This window comes from Antennarius striatus, chromosome 10, assembly GCF_040054535.1.
Source record: "Antennarius striatus isolate MH-2024 chromosome 10, ASM4005453v1, whole genome shotgun sequence".
Taxonomy (NCBI): domain Eukaryota; kingdom Metazoa; phylum Chordata; class Actinopteri; order Lophiiformes; family Antennariidae; genus Antennarius; species Antennarius striatus.
Genome location: NC_090785.1, coordinates 3555924 through 3580892, shown reverse-complemented (window position 1 = coordinate 3580892; position 24969 = coordinate 3555924). Strand labels below are relative to the sequence as shown.

The 24969-nt window shown below is 39.8% G+C and overlaps 1 protein-coding gene across 2 annotated transcripts in view; it reads right to left on the bottom strand.

Annotated features, from left to right (window-relative positions):
• The window catches only part of si:dkey-237h12.3 (teneurin-3), a 132478-nt gene that overhangs the window by 69793 nt on the left and 37716 nt on the right, over nt 1-24969 (bottom strand). For both annotated transcript variants that reach the window (XM_068325079.1, XM_068325078.1), the window contains exon 4: nt 2939-3164. In XM_068325079.1, the coding sequence (XP_068181180.1) occupies nt 2939-3164 (226 nt within the window). The remainder of the gene's footprint in view (nt 1-2938; nt 3165-24969) is intronic.

Here is a 24969-nt window from a genome sequence, read left to right as displayed (position 1 = left end):
TAACAGCAGACACCTCCCAGCATCGTATTGAGAGGATCACTTACAGAACTTGTGGCTAATGCCACAGACGTGACTAAAGTGTCAATTTTATATGCTATTTTTGACAAAATTAACTGTTGCTCTGGAGTAATTACTTCATGCAATTATCCATGCAAGTGCATTGGTCTCCAAAGAAATCCATTTTTACAGTTGAATTAAATATTGTTATTCTAATTAAATGAAAAGGTCTGAACACCTCCTTGAAACTTGAGAATAGCGGCAAACATGAACTCGACTACACGGTAAACTAATCAGCGACTTTAAATGAAGCCATCTTGGTTATCTTGGAGCAGAACGAAAGCTGAACTAGAGCTATGCATGGATTGCTTAGGTTCTGCAGAAATTTATAAAAAGGCATCTAAATAATATTATTTCCATCCCAATATGACGCACACATGATATAAAAGGAACAAAGTTCAACATCTCAGCCTCACCAACGCAAAAATCAGAATAAGGACGGGAAACGTTAATGAGAGAATACAATCCAAACTCTGTAATGACTCAGACTTCTACATATTAACCTTTATTTTAATGACTAAGTTTCTATTTACTTGCATAAAGTATAAAACTATCTTTTTTTTTTTTTGCATGGGATCATGGACGTCTCATTAAGTTTATGTTTCAGTTCATTGGAGATTCTTCAGAACTGGTATCCTTTGTATAAAATGTTTCAAACATCCTGCTTGCCGTTTAATCCCAGCAGTAAATCCAGAACAGTCAATGTCTGACTTGCATCTTTTTTTTTTCTAAACCGTTAAACGCTTCATTTGTCTGATGCCTACATTTAAACTCGCGTCAATGAGCCCGAACCAAACATGATGTCTTAACACGGCTTCAATATTGTGATCGCGGCGAGATCAGTCATTCACTATATAATGACGCGCACCGGTTACACTAGCAGGCGCTGAGTGCACCACTCTGCATATTTAAGAACGCTGAAAGCGACGGGAGAACACTAGTTAGTATTGAGTCAAAGTAGCATGTCCTTTAAAGACAAACACTTTGATGGGAGGTTACGCCGCATAATGAATTACCGCTAATTGCTTGCAAAAGTAGTTAATGCTGTCAATTGAGTAATTTATTTTCGAGGAGGTCATGTCACAGAAAATATATCAAACAAGATCATAACACTGATTTATATTCGACATTTTTTTCAATCAACTGTCTTGTACGGAATAATTTACTGTCTGCACATGTGGCCAAGTCTACTCTAAGTGCATGAGGAATAAAGTCCATGAGGTTTCAAATGAAACGGATCCCGGGGGCCACCTTAAAAAAAAAAAAAGGAAGTCAAAATACTGTATGTTTACATCCCCCCACCTGGTGGTTTTCTTGATGCGTGCAATTATGTGGTGGACCAGGTCTTCCGTTTTTGACCCTGTCGGTTCCCTTTGTTCCCACCCACTGACACACACTTGATTTAGAGTCCACCTGCGGTGATAGTGATTTATTCCTCTGCCTGATGATAGGTGTGCACATATTGTTTTGTCGATAAGGGCTAAGGCATCTCAAGGTCATCCCGCGGTTAGCATTCAATCAACTTGTCTTCCTCAGAAAAGAGAAACTGTCGCCGCGTATCCCGATTGATTCGCTCAGATCATAAAGAGGTTGCTGCTTCACGCCGCCACGGATGAAACTCAAAAACTTTACCTTCATCTACACCTGAGAAAAGATGCGTCGTGCCACAAGAAAAAATTTCAAGTTCCGAATGCCATCGTCTAACTCAAGGCCATTTCTGAGTCAGGGCACAAAGTACCACACTTTATTAGCTGGGATATTTTCAGCTCCCTGATTAAGAGATGCAACTGACATCTCAGGAGGGAACTTAGCAGATGCTTTTATGACAAAGGAGAACTTCGTAAAGCAAATTGTTTAAAAAAACAAAAAACAATGCGCTAAACAAGTTACTTAAGTTAGAGCCTCTTCGATTTGAGCTGGCGTCTTATATTTGTAGCGTTTACAAATGTAGCTTGTTTCTTCTGAGTGTAGGTCTATTTAAACAGTAAGTGCACGCCCAAACCAAAAACATGACAACATTATTCTCAACAGAAGAGAAACAGTGCCCGTATTTATTAAGCTCAGTGGGAAACACATTATGCCATGTACAATTTGCAGCATAATAATTCAACCCTGATGAGATGAAGTCTCTTAAAAACAAGAATATTAAAAAAAAACAAGAACAAGGAACCGTTTTTTTTTTAGCACCGGTTGTTTGGGGAGGATTTAGATGACCCGTTCCCAGCATTAGTTTTTAGGGAGACGGGAAAAAATGTCACTGCTGAAGTTTATTATGTGAGATCTAATAATGAAGTTCATCCCCCGCCCAGACAAGCGACACTTAATGCTTGCTTCCCCCCCCCCCAAAAAAAACACAAAAAACCTTTGTGGGTCATACAAATGATGAAGGTGCCATCAAGCTGCAAAAGCACAAACATAAATACGAGTCTGATAATTCACTTTTACTCGCTGCTGTTTCAGTCATGACTGAATGAGTCACGTCGAAAGACCAACTGTCAGTGTTACGACTGTGAACTAATACGGGGATGTCTCAAAAACACATTAACAGGCCAGCGGATTAAAAATGGCACGGCAGATTTTCGGTGAGCCAAAAAATGAGGCAAACAAGCAATCAAATTAAATTAAAAATGGGAAAATAAAGCAACTGCTTCCGTGCTCGAGTTTCAAATGTTAAAGCGAGTCAGATGCGCAAGAGTCAGACGCAGGGCAGGTTGGGAAAAAAGTTGTAAAACGCAACTGAATTTAAAAAGACATTAAAATAACTTTCAAAACAGAACCTTGTTGCTCAGTTTCAATTGAAATAGTATTTTCCGAGCCAGTGAAAAAGGGCTTTATAATATAACACCTGGGTTTGAATGTAGGTCACTGTGGTTCATCTCACCTGCTCTCCAAGGCCACATTGCTGCCCAGGACCCAGCTGTCCTGCAGCTGGACGCATTCCGCCGTACTCTGCAATTCGGCCGCCAGGCCGGCTGAGGGCGGCGGGCTCGGGCTCCTCCGATTGGCCAGTGAGCCGCGGTTCAGGGACGTGATGGATGGGTGTGTCTTGTGTGGGGGCGGGGCTGGTGGGAGAGGGGGCGGGCCTTGCTGACTGGATAGATGGTCACCTAGAGTGAAGGAGAAAAAGAAACAGACATCAGAACAACCATTTGCGTGTGTGTCCGTGTGTGTGTGTGTGTGTTGTTGTTTTTTGTCAAATAGCTGCAAAATCAAAAATTGAAGTAATTTGTTTTGTCAATTAAAATTCCGAGCGAAGGGGCTGCATCGCTAGAAGACAGCAGGTGGATCTGCCTCGTATGACGGCCACCTAACAGACCCAGAAAAGCAAATACAACCAAGAGCGAGACATTAAAATGAGATGCAACCACTGCAAAAAAGAAAGAAAATAAGAGGCGCTTTTATGGCGACGCACATAATAACTGTCGCAAAAACGCCACACGGCTAACAGTTGGGTTCTCTTAAACAGAAGGTCACTTAGAGAGGCAGCTGTTCTTTTATGGGCGCTTAACGCAATGTTTCACGTTTGATTACAGCCAGAGAAGACTCTCAAATAACTAATGACCAGAACATCCATTAGAGCTCTGAGAGAACAGGTTTTCCAATTTCACACAAAGCTGTGTAATTGGCCCCCAGAATGGCATGTGGTGATTATCTATCCATCTTCCCTGTTTAAAAAGGTAAAAACCCACAGTGCTGACAATTCTGATTTGCTCCAATGAGCCCCAAATGGGTATCGTCTTTCTTGCCTTACAGAGGCTTTGAGAAGATAGGAGAAAGCTGGGGGAGTTGTGTCTTTTAGGAGCTGTTGTTTTTGCATTGACAGCAAGAATTTTTATAAAGCCTGCAGGAGTTGAATTTAGAGCGTATGAATACCGGAGGTCAATTCTGGTGCATGATTTAACCTTTTCCTTCTCAGACAAGCTTAAAGACCTTGTAGAGTTCCAACCTCGGATCAAACTTGATGCAATTACGAGAGCTATTCCTGAAAAACAAAAAAAACCAAAAAAAAAATATTCCAAGGATATTCGTGATTTTATTTTGAAAAGAAGATGTTATGACCATGCAATTTTTGGCCTTGTACGTGTGCTTATGCTTTTCAGAATGCCCTTCTATGCAGATAAATGGTTCCATAGCGCCAAAGGGGGGGAAACACGTCTGCCATTCAGGGCAGGGAAAATATTTACACCACTTGGAGATGAAAACCTTTCCACTGTTGCGTGCTGTTCATTTCTCTCATATTTATTAAATACCGGTTTTCTAAGCCAGCATCTGTATATACAAGCCTACAGGAGGAATAGGGGGAAAAAAAAAAACAGTGGGAGACTGAATGAAAAGTGAACGGTGGGGTGATGAATCAGAGCTACAGCAGAGGGCTGGCCTAAAATTAATTAATGCCTGATTAGAGTTTGATCAAACCCAAATTAAATTTGATTCCCTCATCATCACAAGCCACCTTGTTCAAAGTTAATTCAGAATCCAGACAAATGCATTACCTGTGATCTACCAGAATGGAAATATATATATATATATATATATATATATATATATATATTTTTTTTTTTTTTTTTAAAAGGCTGTCATGACTTTGTGGCAATGAATGCAGGACACCTCGCTTATCTCTTGGGCTAAACTCTGCGCCCTATTAGAAAATCTCTAAGTAGGTTAATAGAAATGTGGATCATCCACCAAGACTGGTTTTACTTCACCTCTGGGCCTCATTCGGCTGAATGAGCCCAAAACAACCACCAGCTCCACTTCACTTTCCAGCAGAAGTATTTTCCATACTGTATAATCAGCACACACTAGTGCTACAGAACAATGTCAATGAGGGGCATCGAAAAATGATGCAACGCGGAGGTAAGTAGAATGTTAACCGGAGAGGATTATTTTTAGACATAAAAGGTTTGATGGAGAGAGGAAAAAAACATTTGTTTTTTAAATCACAACACCAACATGTCCATTTCATGTAATTACATTAACAAGATGTCGCTTGAAACCGCTGCAGCGTCCCGTAACTGACATGATACTGTTTCGTAAAACACATAGGAGCTGCTGCATCCGTCCTATTATCTCACCCACACACGCCACAGTGAATTCTAGTAAACAATCAGGCCTCCCATTACGCATTACAAATAAAGATACATGACAGACGCCGCACAAATCAGCATCCATTTATCTTCATGTCCACATATTGATCCATTGGCATCCAGTGCGAGTCAACATCTTGATTGCCCTTGTTCACTTTGCAAGCTGCTCTGCTGCGGCACTGAGCATTTGAAAACAGAATACTGTACAGAAACCACTGCACTAAAAGCCCATATACGTGTGTATGTATAATATACCGTATACATGTATATAAATATACATCCTAAAAATCTTAGAAAAGGTGTGAGATTTGATATTCAGCAAAAAAAAAAAAAAAGACCCACATAGAACATAATAAACTGGAAGTGCCACAAACTGCTTAAAGTCTGAGCACGCGATCTGTTGAAGGTAAAGTTAGTCTGAAAAAAAATGAGCAAAACCTGAATCCAAACATATTTTCATCTTCGTCCTCGGAGGATTAACAGTAGAGACCTTTGCAGGCAGCAGCTGGTTTGCTTTACGCCAAAGTACCTTTTTTTGTGTGTCGGCCTTGTCAGGTGTTATTTTCACAGTTTGAAAAGGCAAAAAAAAAAAAAAAAGGTTTGTTTTAGTCTTTTATAAGTTTAGCCGCTAAACTAGTTTCATCATATGAAGCAACAGCTGTGAGAAATAATCCACAATGGTTTACTTCATCGCCTTCTACCCCCACACCTCCGACGGAAGAGCGTGCTTAAGTGTGGTATTTAACTACACAAGCTAGAAACCCCTTTAAAATAGGCTTGAACGCCACGTCGTTCTCTTCGAACCACTTCAATATGTGGATTTTTTCAATATGAATTATGCAACATTTATTTACCAGTTCGACTATATTCTCTTCCCATTCGTCTTTGTAAGGTCAAGATCAAATTTAAAAAGGACACCCATAAAGTATTTCTCTGTGTGCTAACCAACCAATCATGTGTTGACTTTAAATGTCATGCATTTACTCAGTTGGTCCCACACACACCGTGTGACAGTAATCTCTTAACGGTGTTCAACGCTGCACCGCTCTCCATAATTGGAGGTTTGACTCCAGCTTCTGATAAAACAGTTTTACACTCAGGACAGTTTATTTTTTAACAAAACCCTATAAGTGATAACCTCCGGGTGATTCTGTGTACCTGTGCAAACTGCAACTGGACAGTTTAGTGTGCATTCACTGGCAGAGTTGGGAGCTTTGAAAGCCACTGGGACACGCCGTCCTAAAAAAACATGGACTTCTATGGAATTAGATTATCCGCTGCCTGGCACGCGTTTGATGGTGTGTTTTAAAAAAAACAAAAAGGCACATTGAACAATGTGACTTTAAGGGAGCTTGGCATTGTCTTCTATTAAGACACACAGGGAATTAAGCTGGCCTTTAAAGTGCAGGCGTGGTGGCTGGGAAGGCAGATGAAACCGCTGTGGTTTATGCCTTTGGCTTTGAAATCAGATCAAGACGGATGCCTCGTTTGCATAATTCCTCAACGTCAGCTTGTCATCATCTCCATCAGCAACATGCTTTAAAAGGACCTTTGTGATTAATACTGCATTCCAGTCCTGAAATGCCAGACTCATTCCCTTCTTAATGATGCTTGCAATATAAATCAAATGATGCTTTACGAGGCCTCGGTATTTGTCGAGAAACACCTCCTGTTTTGCGACTCTTAATACTTGGTGTAATTAATCATCGTTCTGACCTCTGAAAAAGGTCTTGAAGGAAAAAAAAAAAAAGCATTGGACAGAGAAGGAACTGACATTAAGACGTGTATATTCATTAGAAAACAATTTATTAGTGCATAATATTCACACGTTTTTGGGTTTGTCCATTCCATGGACTCCATCGGGTCAGATAACTGTCAGAGGCTATCACTGTCAGCAAGTGAGTTCACATTTCAGCGCGATTTCCTTGAACTTTTTAACGCCACTTCTCGATACTATGATTATGTTTAGCTCTATTAGGATTCTATGATGCTGGCTGCTTTGAAAATATCTTTTTTTGATGAAAGCATTGACAAGCCTTGAGTACTGTGCATAATGTTCCAACACTGAGTTGGGACACAATTAAAAGCCGTTTTGCACTCACTAAGCCTGGCAAGCTCGGTGAAAGCCTTTTCATATTCATTCTGTAAGTACCGCAAAAGGTCTTGTGCCATTTTACTCTCCATTAAGAGACTGATTCAACTGCTAATGGAATTGAAAGGGCATTTGCTTTGACTAGCTTGCCCTTCACCAATAGGAAAATTGCAGTATGTGTGAATCGCAAGAATTTCCATCAAAATAGATCACAGAACCCAGAGGCCATAACTACTCTGCCACAGGAATGGTATTTGTTTTTGCTTAAATAATTGCATTTAAAAATTCATTGCCTCCAATGCAGAGTGTTTGACTTTCGCGAATTTCGGAATAACGAGAGGCCTCTGACACACATTTTATGTGAAAACGAAGAATGCGCAAATTCTGTGATAAACCTCGCCCATTTGGACCAGGTTGGATGTTTATATATGTCAAAGCGATAAATTAATTTTCAAGGCCTGGTTTTGCATTATCTCCAGCAGACCTCTGAAAACCTGGTAGAAAGCAATATTCTTTAGTAGAGGAAGAGGCAGCAGCTACTCTCTGTTGGGGGTGGTGGGTGGGTTGAGGGGGGGGATTGGTTGAACAACCTTGCACTAAGTGACTTCAGGGAATTTACTCTGCAAAGACAGTTTGCAAGTTTCAGGAGCTTGGGGGTTTTTTGAAGGGAAGAATATATCGAAGAAGCTGTGGGATTTCTATGGTATTCTCAAACAGGGGTACAATTTGACGTCGTCGCAGCCTTGCCCACTCGTCCGACTTTGCATGATCAAAGACCGAAATGTCTTTTAAGCTCTTTATTGCTGTGCGAGGGAGCTGAGATGTAACAGTATATGAAGGATTACATAATATCTGCTTTTGCGTAGAGAGACAGCATTAAATCAATAGACATTTGCATTAAGCTACAGCAGAATTCATCAGAATGTATCCCATAGAAACAAAAATTGGCCGTGGCATGCTACTCACCATAGTAACCCGCATGAAAAAGTAGATTTTCACTGGCAGAGAAGGGCCATAAAAAAATGGCTATTTTATTCATTTATTTTTAATGAAAACCTTGTTGTAAAGCGACCACATTATTTTTCATCGATGCAATGGAATTTTTTTTGGAAGCATATCTAACTCACTCATGTCATTGGCTTATGCCTTAGGTCCCCTTGAGCGCGGTGTGGATTTGGAAAGTCAGCTTTTTATTTTAGTGTCCCAAATTGCAATGATAACACCAGGAAAATTTTAAAAAACACGATCACAACCCTCCCCCTGCTTCAATGAGCAACTTTTTAAATGGACTTCCTTTACTCCCATCTGTGTTTTCTCTTGATTATATTTAACTCGCTCCCACACAGATGTATGCAAAAATTACAATCCTCCCTCTCTATATATACGCATATTTTTTTTACATCTGAAATTTAGGATTAATATGCTACCAAATTTGAATTCACTGAGGATGCACTGACTAAGAGCAGTTTCACATTGCTGTTTGTGCATCTTTCCCTCTCCCAGCTATTGCTACAGATGGCAGATCATCATACAGATGATGACTGCTTAGCAGTTCTTTCCGACAGCTCTCTGGTTACATAGCAATTACACTCCTTCGCAAAAGCTGCTTTGACAATTAGCCTGCTGACAAAACACTCAGTTGTATTTATTCATGCGTGGACAGTTTTAGGTTCCTTGCTTGTCCAGAGAGATTCTGTTCACACAAAGGTTAAAAAAAAACAAAAAACCTGCTACAGTCTCTGACTTGGGTGCGCGACACTCCTGTTCCTGCAGCTGAATACTGACATTACTTGCATCACTGTGTTTTCTTGAACTTGCAGAGCTAAAAGTAGTCACCGTCCCCCAGGGATGGAAGCCAGTCCTCACTGTTCTGGCAAACATTTATACTTAATTTGTATTCACAGAGCCATGAACTCTATCACCAAACAACACCACGAGTTAATTTTGCATAGAGCACAGCAGGCACCCGCTTTAAATGTGCAAACTACATCGCTTTAAATGGTCCAGAAAAGTAAATGTTTTGCCTAATATTTGATGGGTGTTTCAGGCATCAAATTCTAATCCTTCCTGACTACGGAGTGACATTTATGTTGCAGTAAAAACAGCTTTTCCGCTTAATAAAGAAAAGTGCAAAATGTCAAACACAACAACCACAATAATGGAAGTTTGAAGGAAAATACAGTTTCAATAAAGAAAAGGAAACTAATTTTATAATGCGACAAGAACATTTGAGTTGTAATTTGGAGACTCACAAACATTTCCAGGCGGCATTTCAGCTCATAGTCACATATAATATGCACATTGCATCAAAATTATTTAAAAATATGGCGTGATTTTTTGCAATCCAACCCCCCCCCCCCCAATCGCTCAGCACTCATGTTGGCTTCAAATTCTAGGTCTGCCTGTTTGCCTTGCAACCTTTGATGTACGACTACAATCGCAAAAACTGCAACATCCTGCCACTTCTCGTCAACGTATCATTCTCTTTGATCTTTGAGAAACTCAGCAAGCTCCAGTGTCTAAAGTTCTATAGTATATACAGTATATATATATATATATATATATATAAATAGCCAACAAGGAAGTAGAACGTAGAGACGCTGGAGAGACATACTGTCAACCCAATGTGCCTCGGCTCAGCAGTTTGTTGCAAATCGGTTGTGAAAAGCTGTTTTGGCATTCTTTTAGAAAGAGGTTGTCAGGTTCCACCTCGCTCTTGTGACTGCTTGAACCGGACAAGCCTCGAGAGCAGTCATTCAATCCATCCAAATTGTTGCTCTGGCATAGATGGAACGTTCTTTAATAATAGCTCAGTCCTTTTGGCTTGTGTGATTTTGAAAATTCTGAAGTTTGCGGAAGGACTTTCGGCTACTTGGAGAACAAAATGTTATGGAGTCTTTCTGAACAGAGTCAATTCTCCGTCTAAAAGCAGTATGGATTTTAATTAGCAGTCGCATGAAACGTGTTGTCTGCATCATGTTAGGGGTCAATAGCGACTTGTGTACTTGCGATATCTATTCATGTGCCTCCCCATTCATTTACAGCTCACTTCCCCAATCACTTGAGAAAATGGCTGCAGGAAAAAACAAACCACTCGTGGTTGTAGTGGCACAGTCTTTTCCAATGACTGCCATAATTGCATTTCCTGTGCAAATCGTTCAAATTTGGGGGGGGGGAAACGACACAAAGGAAACAGCATCCATGTCAGAATGGGAAGGCCCATCTTTTCCTGCTTAATTGTTGGCATATTGTTCTCAACTGGATGCACTCCACTCGCACAGATGACCAATTTTCGTTTCTACTGTGAGAAAACTCGGGGAGACGGAGATTTACACAGCGCTTATCTTTCACACCACATTGAATAAACACATAGCACTATGAGACCGTAGAGGTTGATGTTTCTATAAATTGCTTTTCTATGAGGAAAGAATGTTTCTGCTGAGTCCATCCAACTATTGCAAAACCCACACGGTCCGATTACTACTGTCATTGCTTCAAGGGAGACCCCGACGACATTTTAAATATCAACACAAACAAGAAGAATTCATTTAGACTTTGAATACAAAATAAAACCCAAACAAATGGTTTTGGATCTGTTGGTTTTCATGGGCTGACTCCTTAACTGATTGACACACAAACAGACTAGGTGATTGCGACAAAACAGTCTGCAAGTATCATATCTTTACTATAATGACGGCTCTGGTGATTGATTGATACTTTGCTCAATTAACCATCACTTCAAATCAGTCCACAAATTATTATTTATAAGACAAAGGAAAGCAGCAATTCCCCTTAAATATCTCACTTTAAATAGAGAGTCTGTTTGTTTTTTGATCAGATTTTGGTTCAGAAAATAGAATGAAGGTGCATCCTCTCCAACACCCACTAGAAATCACCAGTTAATCATCTTTCAGTTGTCTGAGATATGAATCACGCAGGTCAGAAGAAAGCCTCTTTACAAATGTCAAAGCAGCCGTCGGCTCCAAATAATAACGTTCACAAAACTTTACACCCCTCAACAGACTAAACATCTTAAAGCCAATAAATACACAGCGCAAACACTGCACAAATAAGATATATATTCATAATTTGTAAGAACAGGTCTTTTTATCTGATGATAAATGAACAAACAAAGCCTTTTCTATCGCTTCCTAATTGACTCCACTGAACATTTCCACATATACGGACATCTCCGAGCCAAAACTGTCTTGCAATGTCTGGCTCCAGATTTGGAGCTAAAGCACACAGGCTGAAAATCCCTCTGCTTTCCAAAGAGCTTTTCCTGAGGCCAAGGCTATGAATTTATACCCCACTGTTGCATTACTCTTGGCTACAGAGCAGAGCACAGGACGAGAATAATAATAGGATGAATTATTGGTAATTCTTGTCCTGCTCACCAGTCAGTGCATCATAGTGGCAAGGGAGGGAGGGAGGGGGGGGGGGGGGTCATGTTGAAGATGTCAATATGCTCATTGGGGATAAACAATAAACTTTGTGTGCATGCATATGTTGGTATATAAAATCCATACACGTGTGCATAAAACACACACACACACACACACACACACACACACACACACACTGAGGCATGCTGAGAAAAGCCTTCCAGCACAACTGATGTTTTTGAATTTTCTGTCAGAACACCCCCCTGCTTCCCCCGTACTAAGATGTAACCTGCATACCCTCTGAGGCTTGGTGCATGCTCAATCAGCAACATGATATAGCCCACGGCTCTGTGGTGAGGTTACCGTTGGCGTTTTTCAAGACTGCGCATGCATGAGGCAGCAACCCAGTATTTACCCACCATTGTGCTAAGTTAGCCATGCTGCTTCTGCAGCCACCATTCAGCCGCAACCCCCCAGGAAACTGGGCTCCGCCTCAAACTCCCTTCTGTGCCTCAAATTGGAAAGAGTAAAAAAAAAAATCTCAGGCACAAACGGGGAAATTATAAGCAGTTTAGCTGTCATACATTGCGACTTATCAGGGAATTTTTGTTCACGCGGTGAAATATAGACACCGCTGTAATCGGTGGACCAATCCACTCTAATCAAGATGACTTTACTGTGACACGACCCCGACTAGAGGGGAGGTCTCTTAGGTGGCCCGGTGTTACAATTAATTAGTGAAACCGGCCTTTGAAGTTTAATCTGCCGTGCAGCCGTCCTAAATTTTTGAACCACGTCCCCTCTCATTTCAGAGTGCCTCTCGCACATTTCTACAGAATGTTAATCAATAATAAAAAGGAAGTCAGATGTACTGTCCTTCAAAATCACTCTCATGCCGCTTTGCTTGACAACAGCAGACAGGGCTGCCTGTGTTCCAGTCTTCATTCACCTTAGAAAATACCACCCTAAGCCTCATCTGTCATGTATCGGCTACAGCCTAACATTTTACTTTGTTTGGCAGACATTGATTTTTACCTCCAAGGTGTTGTCAAGGAGGCATCCAACTCATACAGACCTCCTCTGCTGTCTCTCCTGGGGCTGCTCTAGAAGGAATTGCGAGAACATGTGTGTGCGCCCACAAAGGAGCGCCCAGAGAAATTACATTTGAAGGTAGCCCATTGTGTTTTCAAATGAGTGGAATGAGGACGCTGGTGGAAGATATGTAGGTTATAATAATCCAGGACTTATTAAGGCTACATTTCTGTTCTTGTTGTGTATTTAAAGGTGTTTTATTCATGTACTGCAATAAGCTTGGTAGCATGTAATCCTCATTCAAGAATATATTGTATATACATAGAAACAAGATGAGGATGTGTGTTTGCTTGTGTATGTGTGTTAATGTGTGTCAGATATACACGTGAGGATCTATTTGTGGATTTATAGGTTCTGTCATTTTCCAATCAGTCCTCCATCTGGTGTTATCTCTCGCCGCAAGTCAGATAACGTCAATTTATCAAGCATTTTACGGCAACCTCCCACCCTATTCGCTCATAAATACAAACACATTTTCCACCCCGTTGAGCAGCACTTTAAATTCATCAAGTATCAAAAAGCTATAACAACTTCCCAAGTCCAACAGTGGTCTATGTCTTATTTAGGACTGTATTCTCCCTAAAGATAAATGTTGCATGAGATAGCCTTCAAGGTAATATCCTTTTCACAGTTTTGTTAATCATGTCAACAACACTTCCTGGATGTGTGCAGATGTGCTTTGCAATACAAATTAATTATCAACGAGTTCAAATGGTTCAATCGGCTTCACTAAAAGAAACTAGGACAAACCAGAACAACATGAGTAAACCCTGCGATTTTGTGTATATACACATGTGTGTGTGTATATGCACCACCCCATAGTGATGTAATACATCACTATGGGGTGGTGGTTAACCGCCCCACAGTGGGGTAGGGCCACAGACCGAAGTGGTGCTTTGTTCTGGGGTTTTTTTCTTTTCCACCCCTAATACGGCACACTGCTTTGTCAGGGTTCACCAGTTGCCCCTGGAGATCCAAAATGTGCCCAAACTGGCAATGGAGCACTTAACCAATGGATGTCACTAATGTCAATCAGCTGATGTTAAGTGTACGGGTGTTAACACGAGTCACCATAAGTACGTAATCAAAGTCCAAAACCAGCTTCTATCTTTTCTGTCTGCGTATGATGCATTCATGCAATAATCTGAGTATACATATGAAAAGGTTCCAGGCCTAGAAATAATTAACATTAATTACACAAGCACAAAAGAAATCCCCCATAGACCCGTGTTTAATGGACTGTTCCGCCACCTTGCACCAAAGCGGAGGTGACCAGCAACTGAAGTTTTGTTTCTCTTCAAGCCCTTGAACATAGGATGAAAGTCAATGATCACGTCTAAACAACTGTTTTTCTGTTTACAGTTCATGTAACACAGCATATACACCCCTGTATGCTCCATAACTGTGGGTCTGATTGCAATAAGCTGAACCCTGCAGTAGGTATCACACGGCAACAATACCCTTACCCTCTCAGCCCTAACCTGAGGCTTCATCTGATTGGACGAATGTGTGGCTCTTTCTTATAGATGCTGTGAATGCATGGAGCGAGTGAGAAAAATGACTTGTCGTCTTTCATTTACAATGAATTGATGGCAAAAAAAAATCATATTTTTCAAGGTTGTTTTGAACAAAACTCTACACCCAAGAGGCAGCGCTTTGATGTCAAGAGTTTTAATGTTCACCTTTTTTTAGTTTGCCATATCGGCATGCTAACTCGTGGAAGTTAACTGAGAACACAAAAGTGAAACTGAGCAGATGCAGATGGCGATGTCATGCATCCCATATTTATGAAGACATTTCACTTCTAATTTCATGGCAAGCCAAGAGTCCTTAAGGTATTTCGGTCTCGACCATATTCGCTAAAACCAAAACACCAAGAAGTTTTCAGAAATATCTTGGCTTGAAATAACTAATGATGAGAGAGTGTTAGCATCTCTATTTCCAAATGGCCTCTACTGAAAGAAGGAGAAAAAAAAATTGCACAAGCTAGGTTTGGCTGGTTTCTCTCCGCCCGCTTTCCCGCTAAGGGCAAGCATCATAAACCTGCATCGTTTTAAAAAGTGCCTGATAAACATGTTGAATATTTATGAAAATGAAAGAGACTGGGGAGAACAACTTCATCATGCCTACGCAGAGCGGAATGATCACTGTTTCCTACAGACGACCATTTTATACATTAAAATTCGTCTTCAAATAAGGTGAAGAGTTCAATCCCTGCAAAAGCGCAATCATTTACTGTGCAAGATACTGGATTGTTGCATGCATACTTATCGCGGCTCACACTGGAAGACCATCAACTCTGTTTGATATGCAAGATGTATTTTTATTTTACTGCAGCTAATAGCATAAGCAGCAAAAGATATCATTTAGGCTAATGGTTGCAAATGCAATCATAGACATTTAATGGCTTTTATGAGTATAAGTATAGCATGCTAATAAACCTGATGAGGAAACTTTTGTCTCCATAATGGAATAAAATCTGCATAGAGTTCCACTTCAGCTTGTTTCAGTATTAAATTTTGGGTTTTTTTTATCTACACAGAAAATATGTCGATGAATAAAGAAGCACTTGCACAGATTAATTACCTTAGGTGAATGTGTTGGTGTGATCCACTGGCATCATGTTTCATGGTGTTAACACGGTAAAAAAAATGGAACAGATGGAAGTCAAGTGTCAACGGCATCCATTATGCTTCTCTTCACACATTTTAGCCTCTTCATATGACTCCAAAGGGCAGCACCTATCTACATGTTGGCTGCTATACATATAAACTATGTAGTTTGTGTCACATGACATGGCCAGCGTCAATTTGTGCCTCAGTCTGACCCACATCGAATTTGCTTCCGAGTTGCTCTGAAAATAATGTAAATGTTTCTTGATTGGACTAAAAGGATGGAAATATTAAACTAAGAGTAGTTTCCATTGTGTTATCCTTGGAATGTTAAATCAAGAATGAAAATTAGATATTTTCTGTATTATAGATTGAAATGTTCCTCATTCATGATGCCTTATCATATCTCCATGCTACAGAATGATTCAAATGTATATATTTTTAGAGGACACACTTATTCCTGACAGATGTGTGAGAAGCAAAGCCTTGCTTGGATAGTTTTTACTATCTTAATCATACTATTGAATGCATTCACAGTAAATAATGAAATCTGCAATCATATTTGCTCCCGACATGAAAGATCAATTGATTTTTCCGTGAAAACGGTATCAATGACAGAAAATTATACTGATGGGGTTCCATCACGGATAGAAACAACAACTCATTTTTTGTTTGGGTCACAAGAAACTTTGGAATTGATCGTAATGGATTTTGCTGTTGCATCTTTCTGTTGAAACAGCCTTACTCTGTTGTCAAGCTGTGCCGGTGTGCCTCAGAGCAGCGTAGGCAGCAGAACACGATGGCTGTGAAAACGTCTCTGAGGTGGAAGACACTGATCGTCCTTCAGATTGGGCCTAATCATGTTTGCTTTGCCCCAATTAGATAAGGGAGGCGCGTCGACAACACACGGGCTTTTCCTCGTGTCCCCTCTGATGGTCCCCGTGCTTTTTCCCCCTGCTAACTAACTGCAAGACATACTGTGGGATGCAAATGATTGTTCACATTCACACCTTGCCAAGTCGTTTCCCATCGGAATATATATACAGAATCAGGATCATGAAAAAAAAAAAACCGGGACAAGATTGACAATGGATAGCGAGGAGTGACATCACGGAGAGGAGGCAGCAGATGGCTTCATGAAACCATAAGTTGTCAGTTTATAAAAGGCAGCAGCTGGTTAAGTTTCCTGACTAGGATTAATATTGTATGATCAAACTGTATATTCATTACTCCTGACCAGATAAAATGGCACAAGGCGTATTGATACAACAGAAAACCCACAGCTGGCACCCACAGTCTTGCAGTCACACTTGTTCTGAGCATCGAGTTTCAGCCATAACTCACAATAGACTCCCACTGTCTGAATAAGCTTTCCTTGTGTGAGTGTGTGTGTGTGTGTCTTGATGCTATATTTTTCTTGTCCTCTGGCATTTGCTTCACAGTATATGGAGCTAGTGCGATACAAAATATAACACTCGTGAAATCTAAAGAAGTAGAAGCAATGTCGCACTTCAGACGAGCGCTGGCGACGGAGGAGATAACAAATTTGGAGGAGCATGCAGCACAGAAAGTCAATAGATACTTCACCACCGATCTTTAATGCTGGACACAATCTGATACCGCGGTTAATCACACATGGGTGTCCCCTTTTTCCCTGTCGACGTTAAAATTAGATTGAGATCTGACATTTACTGTTGAATTATGATAATTTCATCACATAAAATTATTCAACATGAGCAAGATATGCACCACTCGCTCGAAAAAAAAGAAAAGAAATCTCAACACGATCCGGCTGCCGTGCAAATAAAGACCGACAATTTTGACCTCATCCTGATGTTTATTCAAGGCACTGTCAATAATGTAATCCCTATGATTTAGTTAGAAATCACATCTGCCACATCCAGGTGAAGGCCACTTTGTCTCCTACATATTCATAGGAGACAGTATTGACAAAATGTCCTGTTTGGCTAAGTATACAATGGGAAAATTAAAAGTAGAGGATCAGTAAGTGTGAATATAAGCAGGAGAGAAATGCATACAGGGGATTCTGGGATTAACTTTGAAAGGTAGTATGCTAAAGCGGCTTCCTGACTGAGATCTGGACTCTTGACACCGAGGAGATACTGCAGCAGACTTTTGGCAGACTTGTTAGCAGTATGGTGTAACTTTCAGATGACTATGGAGTTTATAAGAGTTTGAAGTTTTGTATCAGCGCCTACAGCAGCCAAAATACGAACTCTACTCGAGATTTTACGCTGCAAATCAAACATCGTAAGGAGCTAACCTGTGATTACAGTGACGCCCAGCGAAAGAGGTCAACAACTATGACAAGACGCGTTTAACAAGAGTCTTTGTGTTCCTACGGTGACAATACAATCATTGTCAGGTGTTTAGTCAGATAAGGGTCACACACCTTGAGGGATTAGCGTCCGCATTTCATCATTGTAATGCTTTTAAAAAAACAGGTTTAGCAAACGTGTGGTGGATCAACCAATTTAAATGCTAAACCTCTTTCTCTCTCAGAAGATTGGGGCCAAGGGCTAAACACATACAGATAAACAAATCAACCCATCTGTAAGGACTTGGAGAAAGGGAAAACAAATGAATGACCCAAACACCTTTATTTGTACAGAGGGTACTGCCGAATTGCTGATATAGCTTACAAAGTATCAAGGTGAGAGGCTGATTTGCTTGTTTTGTGTGATAATACTTCCTTATTCAAGCTACTCTGTAAAGAAAGCCACCCTGGGGCAAAGTATCCGATGCTAAACATGCCATGCTGCTGCAAGACTTTAATCAAATTTTAATCTCGATCACAGCGTCGGCTTTCCGCAATTAAATAAACATGCGCAATATCGACAATTCAAACGCATGCTCCTCCCATAGCACACACTGTAGCACAGCAAATCCGGAGATACCAGAACCAATGCCTGGCCAGTTGTAGTCTAGCCGTTCCTGGATGCGATCCAGATGAGTAACTCTGAGGTTAAAAGAGAATCACTAATATATTAAAAAACAAAAAACACAGCAGACCATAGAAAAGAAAATTAAATGTCGAGATGAACAGGAGACGTAGAGGTTGTCCCTCCAAGCGGATCATCATCTGTTTTTAGGAGGTATTTCAGATTTAGAACAAGTGATGCATGAAGGCCAAGAAAAACGTTGCTAGTGTGAATCGTTCATTATCGACTCAGACGTCCATAACAGTGACCATGTACTTCACATCACTGTACACATCCAGCTCACAAAGACACTTCATTTCTCCCTTTGGGCAAAGTTATGTTTCAAAAAACCAAAGACTAAAAAGATGGCATGACTGTTCAGTGATTGCCTTGAACAGTTCTCATTTGTTATAGCATGTTTATGTTCTAGTTTTAGCCTTCATCCGGGGGACAATTTTATTTTTATACAAGTTGTCACACCCGTCATGCACTTACAATGAATGGACCTTTATCTTTGAGGAGATGAATGAACTGAATTATGTCATTTACTGTATGTTTGCAAAAAAAACGTAGCTGCAGTGTTGGTATTGCAAAAATGAAAGAAGTTCATACTGATAGAATTTTGCAATAATTCAGATAAATAATCTCAGTATTGATATTGTGATTACCATGTCAGGCATACATTCTTAGCCCTGCATAACAGCAGGAGGAGGTTGTTGAGAAAGGTCAAAGGCTCTGGTTTAACACAACTTTACTTGTACCCACTCGTGTGTACACTAACACCATGCACCATCTCCACCACTGTGCTCGTATGCCACCACAGCAGTAGTTGAATTAGAAGCTGGCTGGATCACGCTGAGAACTGACATTACTCTTTTGTGGCAGCGTAATGATGACTATCAATCTCTCCATTGTCTAGTCACATTAGTGAAATATCTGGGAGGAGTACTGGAAAGGGGAAGGAGACCGCAGAGAGACATCCTCCGCCATGGTGGCATGGCAGTGCATTAATCACAGTGGCAGGACCCTTTCTGTGTCCAGGCTTAGAACTGTCAGGGTAAACACTTCAGCCAATAGAGTCGCTACTGTTATGGTGGGAGATAATGCGTTGCTGGTGTCCCACCATGCTGACAAACGGTTGCAGCTCTCTTTTTGCAACACGTAAGTGTCACAGCTTTCTCATTTCGGATTCACATTTTGTATCAGGACAAATGTTGATGATGATATCTTAATGTCTACAGAGCCAGACCCAAAAAACAACAACAACAACAACTAAATCATTTCAAAATCAGTCAAGCTCAACAAAGTCTTTTTTGTTTTTTTTGTCCGCTCCTGTATGTGTGCTTGAAGAAAGTTAGGACATTTTGTAAAGGTCAATAAAAACATATTGTAATGCTTTTTTGATCTGAATGCCTTTGAATATAAAACAGGAAATATTTTAATTTTCAGATGACTAAACAAAAAAAAATTTGATGTATATGCTCTTATTTTGAATTGGATGTCTGCAACATGATTCTAAAATGAAAGGACTGGCTCATGTTGACAAATTGTAATATAAAATTAGCATATATTTACAGAAAAATAATATAGGCGATTTATATTACAATTTGAGACATTTTTACTTTGTACCATTGTTAATTTAATTGATACCCAAAAAGGGATTAAGAAATGATCACCATTCAACTGAGTCTTTCCTGTCAGGTTACTGTGGACTGATCAGATCTACTGCTGGGATCATTGCTGACACTCGATGACATCATCATAACCATCATCACCATCATTATGACTATTAGTATCATTATTGTTATTATCATTATTAGATTTTCAAAACCCTTATCTAGAGCAATCCCAAAGGGCGCGAAATGAACCCAACCATTAACTCTCATCAATCTGAATTTGCTCCATCAGTTTCATTTGTGCCGACTCTCTGGAAGAAAGCAGCTACAAGTGTCCTTTTTTAGAGAGGGGGGGTGAAACTTTTTTCATTTTTCTGTCGAGTATAGCAGCACACATGTCATACTCAAGTGGTTTATGAAACCACCCGTTCCCCAACTCTGCTACTGCCATCTAAATAATGAATACTCTGCCACTTGCAGTAATCCTCCAGCAGCCATCCCCCAGAAATAGAACAAAGTCAGACAGAGCGCCCGTTCTCTCCTCTTCACTTTTCAAAACAAATAATGCTGATTCCTGAAAAAACCCATTCAAATTACTGCCACTCCACTCACGCTGAATGCTAATGATGTGCAGCATTCAACATTGGCAAACAACAACGGCAAAAAAAACAAAAAACAAAAAAAAAACCTCAGGAAAATTTAATTTTCATTGCAGGAATTCGACATTCTCAGCCACGTCTAGGATCATCACTTTGAAGGCAACATCAGAGCAGTGGTAAGTCGCTGATTTCAAAAAGGATGGAGTGAACCAAAAAAGGTACAGTAAGTATGAAGGGCACCTTTAGGCTTCATGTGATAGATGATAAGTAAGAGAAAGGACACAGAAGGAGAGGGAGAACGAGGGAGAAAGGCAAGAAAGATGGGCAAAAAGAGAAATTGCAGGAGAGAGGTGAGCTCATGTGAAAGGTATCCTTAATTAGATGAATGTTTGCCCTCTTACACAAATTCCTTCATGTGGTGCCAGGAAAGAAGACCAAAGCTGATGAGTCTTGGGAGGACTATCTGCCTAAGTGGCCTTTTATTGAGGGATAAAAAGCTCCTCTTTGCCTCTGTTCCCAGCCACTGCCCCTGATTATGGAAGATGTGAAGGTGGATGAAAGGAGGAGCCAAGGATTTCTGTCACGTCTTATTGTAGGCAGATGCGATGACAGACCGCGCAAATCTTATAAATACCTCCTGAGAATGAAACCATGGCAAGAGGGAGACTAAAAAGGAGGTTGCAAAAATCAATTAACAATATTATGTTATTCTACATGAACGTCTTTAATTAACTGATGGAACACTATAAACATTTAGTGCAGCTTCAAGTTAATTAATACTAAACAAAACCATCCTATTAAACTCAGGGTTTTGGCAACTTTCACGCTCTAATAGGAAAGCGTTAAAGGTTTTTACTTTCCAATGGGGGAATGTCTCGTGACTAAGCTCCACCGAACGCAGTTGCATCTCGTTTCCGCTGCTTCTGGAGCTGATTGCAGCATTCAAGGCGATGCTTATGATTCCAGCAGACGTTCTGCTGCCATGGCTCAGAAGTGGGGCTCCATTTTGTTCCACTTAAAATAAACAGCTAGTCTTATTTTGAAAATTGATTGGCTGTTCTATGCCATTCTTTTGATTTCCCCAGTCGGCTACATCTAGTCTGTACAGTTTTCTATCAGCTTGATCTACTCTGTTCAGCATCACACTGACTTCTCCTACTTTGTGCAGCTTTCAACCAGCTGCATCTACTTTTTACAGCTTCCTAAAGGCTCCATCTACTCTAAGTAGTTTACCACCAGGTCCAGCTTCTCTGTGTCGCTTTCTATCAGCTCCATCTACTCTGTGCAGCCTTCTATCAGCTCCATCTACTCTGTGCAGCCTTCTATCAGCTCCATCTTCTGTGAGCAGCTTTTAATAAGCTCCATCCATTCTGTGTAGCTTGAAGTAGCTTCTAAAATAAACAGACTCGCTTTGCGAGTAAAAACAGACGAAAAAAAAAAGAAAAAGAATCCACTTAACTAATTAGTCTGATCTGAGCAAGTAAACACAAACTGGGCAGGGAAAAGCACTTTCTCTCTGAAACCTTTCCAGGGGGTACGACGCCATGCGGAATACGAAACAAAAACATGCAACGCGACATTATAAAGCAGCGCCTGGCGAAAGAAACGCGCTGCAGGTTTCTTCAACTTTATGTACGCAGCCAGAATATCCACAGGATATCAGAATGATGTCACCTGTGCGACATTGCTTACCTGAACTCGTATCAAATGTCAATTAAATCAGACATGAGGGCAACTTGCAAACAACAATGATCATCTAAAACCATATTATGGTTATGTACTTTCATCCAGGATGCGTCAAACGTTGGCACTGGCAGCAGAGCACATTGATCAAGTGCCACACTAATGAAAGCTGTGAGACTAAGGGAGATTAGATGGCTGCTAAGCTTTGACCCTGGATGTGAAAGCATCGAGGGCTGGGGATTGCTATCATAAAGCAGCTAAATGGCTTATTTCACCTCCAGCTCTGGTAGCCACCCACTGGCATCACTATTTCAATGATGATACCAATAAAATGTCTGCAGTAAACAGCTGACGAACAGGGAATCCAGCCCTTCCCCATCAGCATTAGTTGAGGTAAGGATGATGATTACCTTGTGAATTCTCTTCCCTGTAACAGCAGAAACCACATCCATATTTATGTGGTAAGGAAATACAGTCACGGCGCAGACGTGTTCTAAGAGATCCCAAATCTGAGGTTTTTTGTAGAAAGTTTTTGGTGATGTTTTAATACAGCTGCCATCTTTCTGTGTGCACAAACTGAATGTAGAAATTGAAAATCAGGACAAAAAGAAAATCCAGTCAGTATTTGACGTGTCCTCTATTATATTGGTGAGAATGACCATGGCCCAACCTTCAGGGTGACCTTAAAATTATATTTCCATGGAAGAATCAAAATGATCTTTCAGAAAACGGCATCATTAAAAAAGCAAGGGAACAGCAATGTTTCCATGGAAACAACCCCCCCCCCCACCCAGAACTTTCACAAAGGCACAGCTCCTTATTGTAGTTAGTTTATGAATAATGGTTGAGGAACTATGCCTTAAAATGTTTTAATTTTAATTATGTACTATTGCCGTTGCATAATAACTTTAATGGTAAATTTAAAGGGTAATGCTTGCCTCATCTATTACTCCATACATTTATCTTACACACGTAGTTACTAGTTATTTAATAATTATAATTTAACTTACATAAGATCACCTTAAGAAATATGATGTATTCTTACAGATTTTATTATAGACTGTTATTGTCATAAATAAAATATCTATTTCAATCCATATTGCCCTCATACAAAAATAAAATTCAATTTCCAGAGTTTTTTTTCCACTTTTGGTGTATTTAAATGTATTTTTCTAATGATACTCACCTACTCTGGCTCAGCTAACATTGCTAACACTGGTTTTTAAAAGTACTTTTTACAGGAAGGTTGTCAAATGCATTTCTGTGGTCTTAAAATACAACAAAATGAGTGCAAAAATGACTCTTTGATGAAGCAGTATGGGAACATGGGAGTTGTTGTCACCACTGTCGATGAAAATCTTATGTGCCTCCGAAGAAATGTTCACAGACATGGAAATGTTTTAACTCAAGGCATATTATTCTCATTTTTACAGCTTTCCTTCCTTATTCTGTGATGTCTAGTCTGGTATTTCCCCCAATTTCCATATGAACGGGTGACTAACTGCTGCTTCGAATTAAATTGCATATTTCTTATTTTCTAGGAAGTTGATTTTTTTTTGCATTAAAAGTGTACATTTCAAGAATATTTGGGTTCAGTTGATATTTAGATATTTTAAGGAAGAAATGCTGAAAAGAAATGTTGATAATACAAACGTGAAGGCACTTTTCTATCACAACGAACTGTAGAAAAACAAACCATTAAAAGTCTGACGTTGGTCTTAACAGCCAGTTGCTATCTTAAATGCAGTATTAAATTTTAATGCAATGTAATCTTTGTTTGTACTCCTTTATGGTTCAGTGTTCAAAGGTATACTTTGAACTATGAACAGCTGTGTGAATTATCACCATAGGGTGAAGGTAAAGAGGGCTTCAGCTTGAATTTAGTCAAGTGTTTGACAAAACGTTAGGTTAGAAAGGTTAAAAGTCATTTATTTTGACGGATATGTGATAATTTCCTGGTTACTTTGTTACAGACAGAGAAGTTCACTCAATCACTATCATAAAAAAAAATCATCTGACAATGTTAAATCCCTTGCCTCCTTTTTTATTTGACAATAATTCTAAATATTCTAATGACTCTCACATTTTAGATTGGCATAGAAATTATATTTCATATTTTAATCAACTTTTCCCATTGGAAACTCATTGAATTTTCCAGATGTGTTGATTTCTCCTTCATATAATTTTAGACTTAATTAAAAAGGAGTATGGTGTGTCCCAAATGTCTTCACTCTGAGGACGATTTCCCCCTCACCGCTTTCCAAAAAGCTTATTAAATTATTTTAGATGTGGCTGAGACAATGTAAGAAGACATAATGTCAGGTTAGTCTTTTGAGGATGCAGATGAACACTTTTATTATTTTCAATCAATCCTGCAATTTCATGCCTGTGTGTCTAATGAATATTATATGAATGAGTGTAGTCTGCTAATGCACACTCTACATAATCACACTATACAGTACATGCTTGTGTATATGCATGTCTGACTTTATGCATTTTGTGAGATGTGAATGTAAAAGCCTGCTTAAAAATGAATATTTGATGCATTAAAAAAATAAAATCTTTGTTTTATTATTAACATTCTGTGCCAAACTTCATGCAAGAAATTAAAATCTAATGGGATTATCAAGATTAAAAATAATCTCTTGAGTATTTTGCACATTTTCTGCTAATGTTTAGTTTTGAGAGCTCAAGTCGATGATGTGCTTCATAACAAGATATGGAACGGAACAAACTCAGAGGTCCGCATGGAGTGATGAAGCACTGCCCAATAAACAGATCCAAATGGTCCTCATTCAGACATT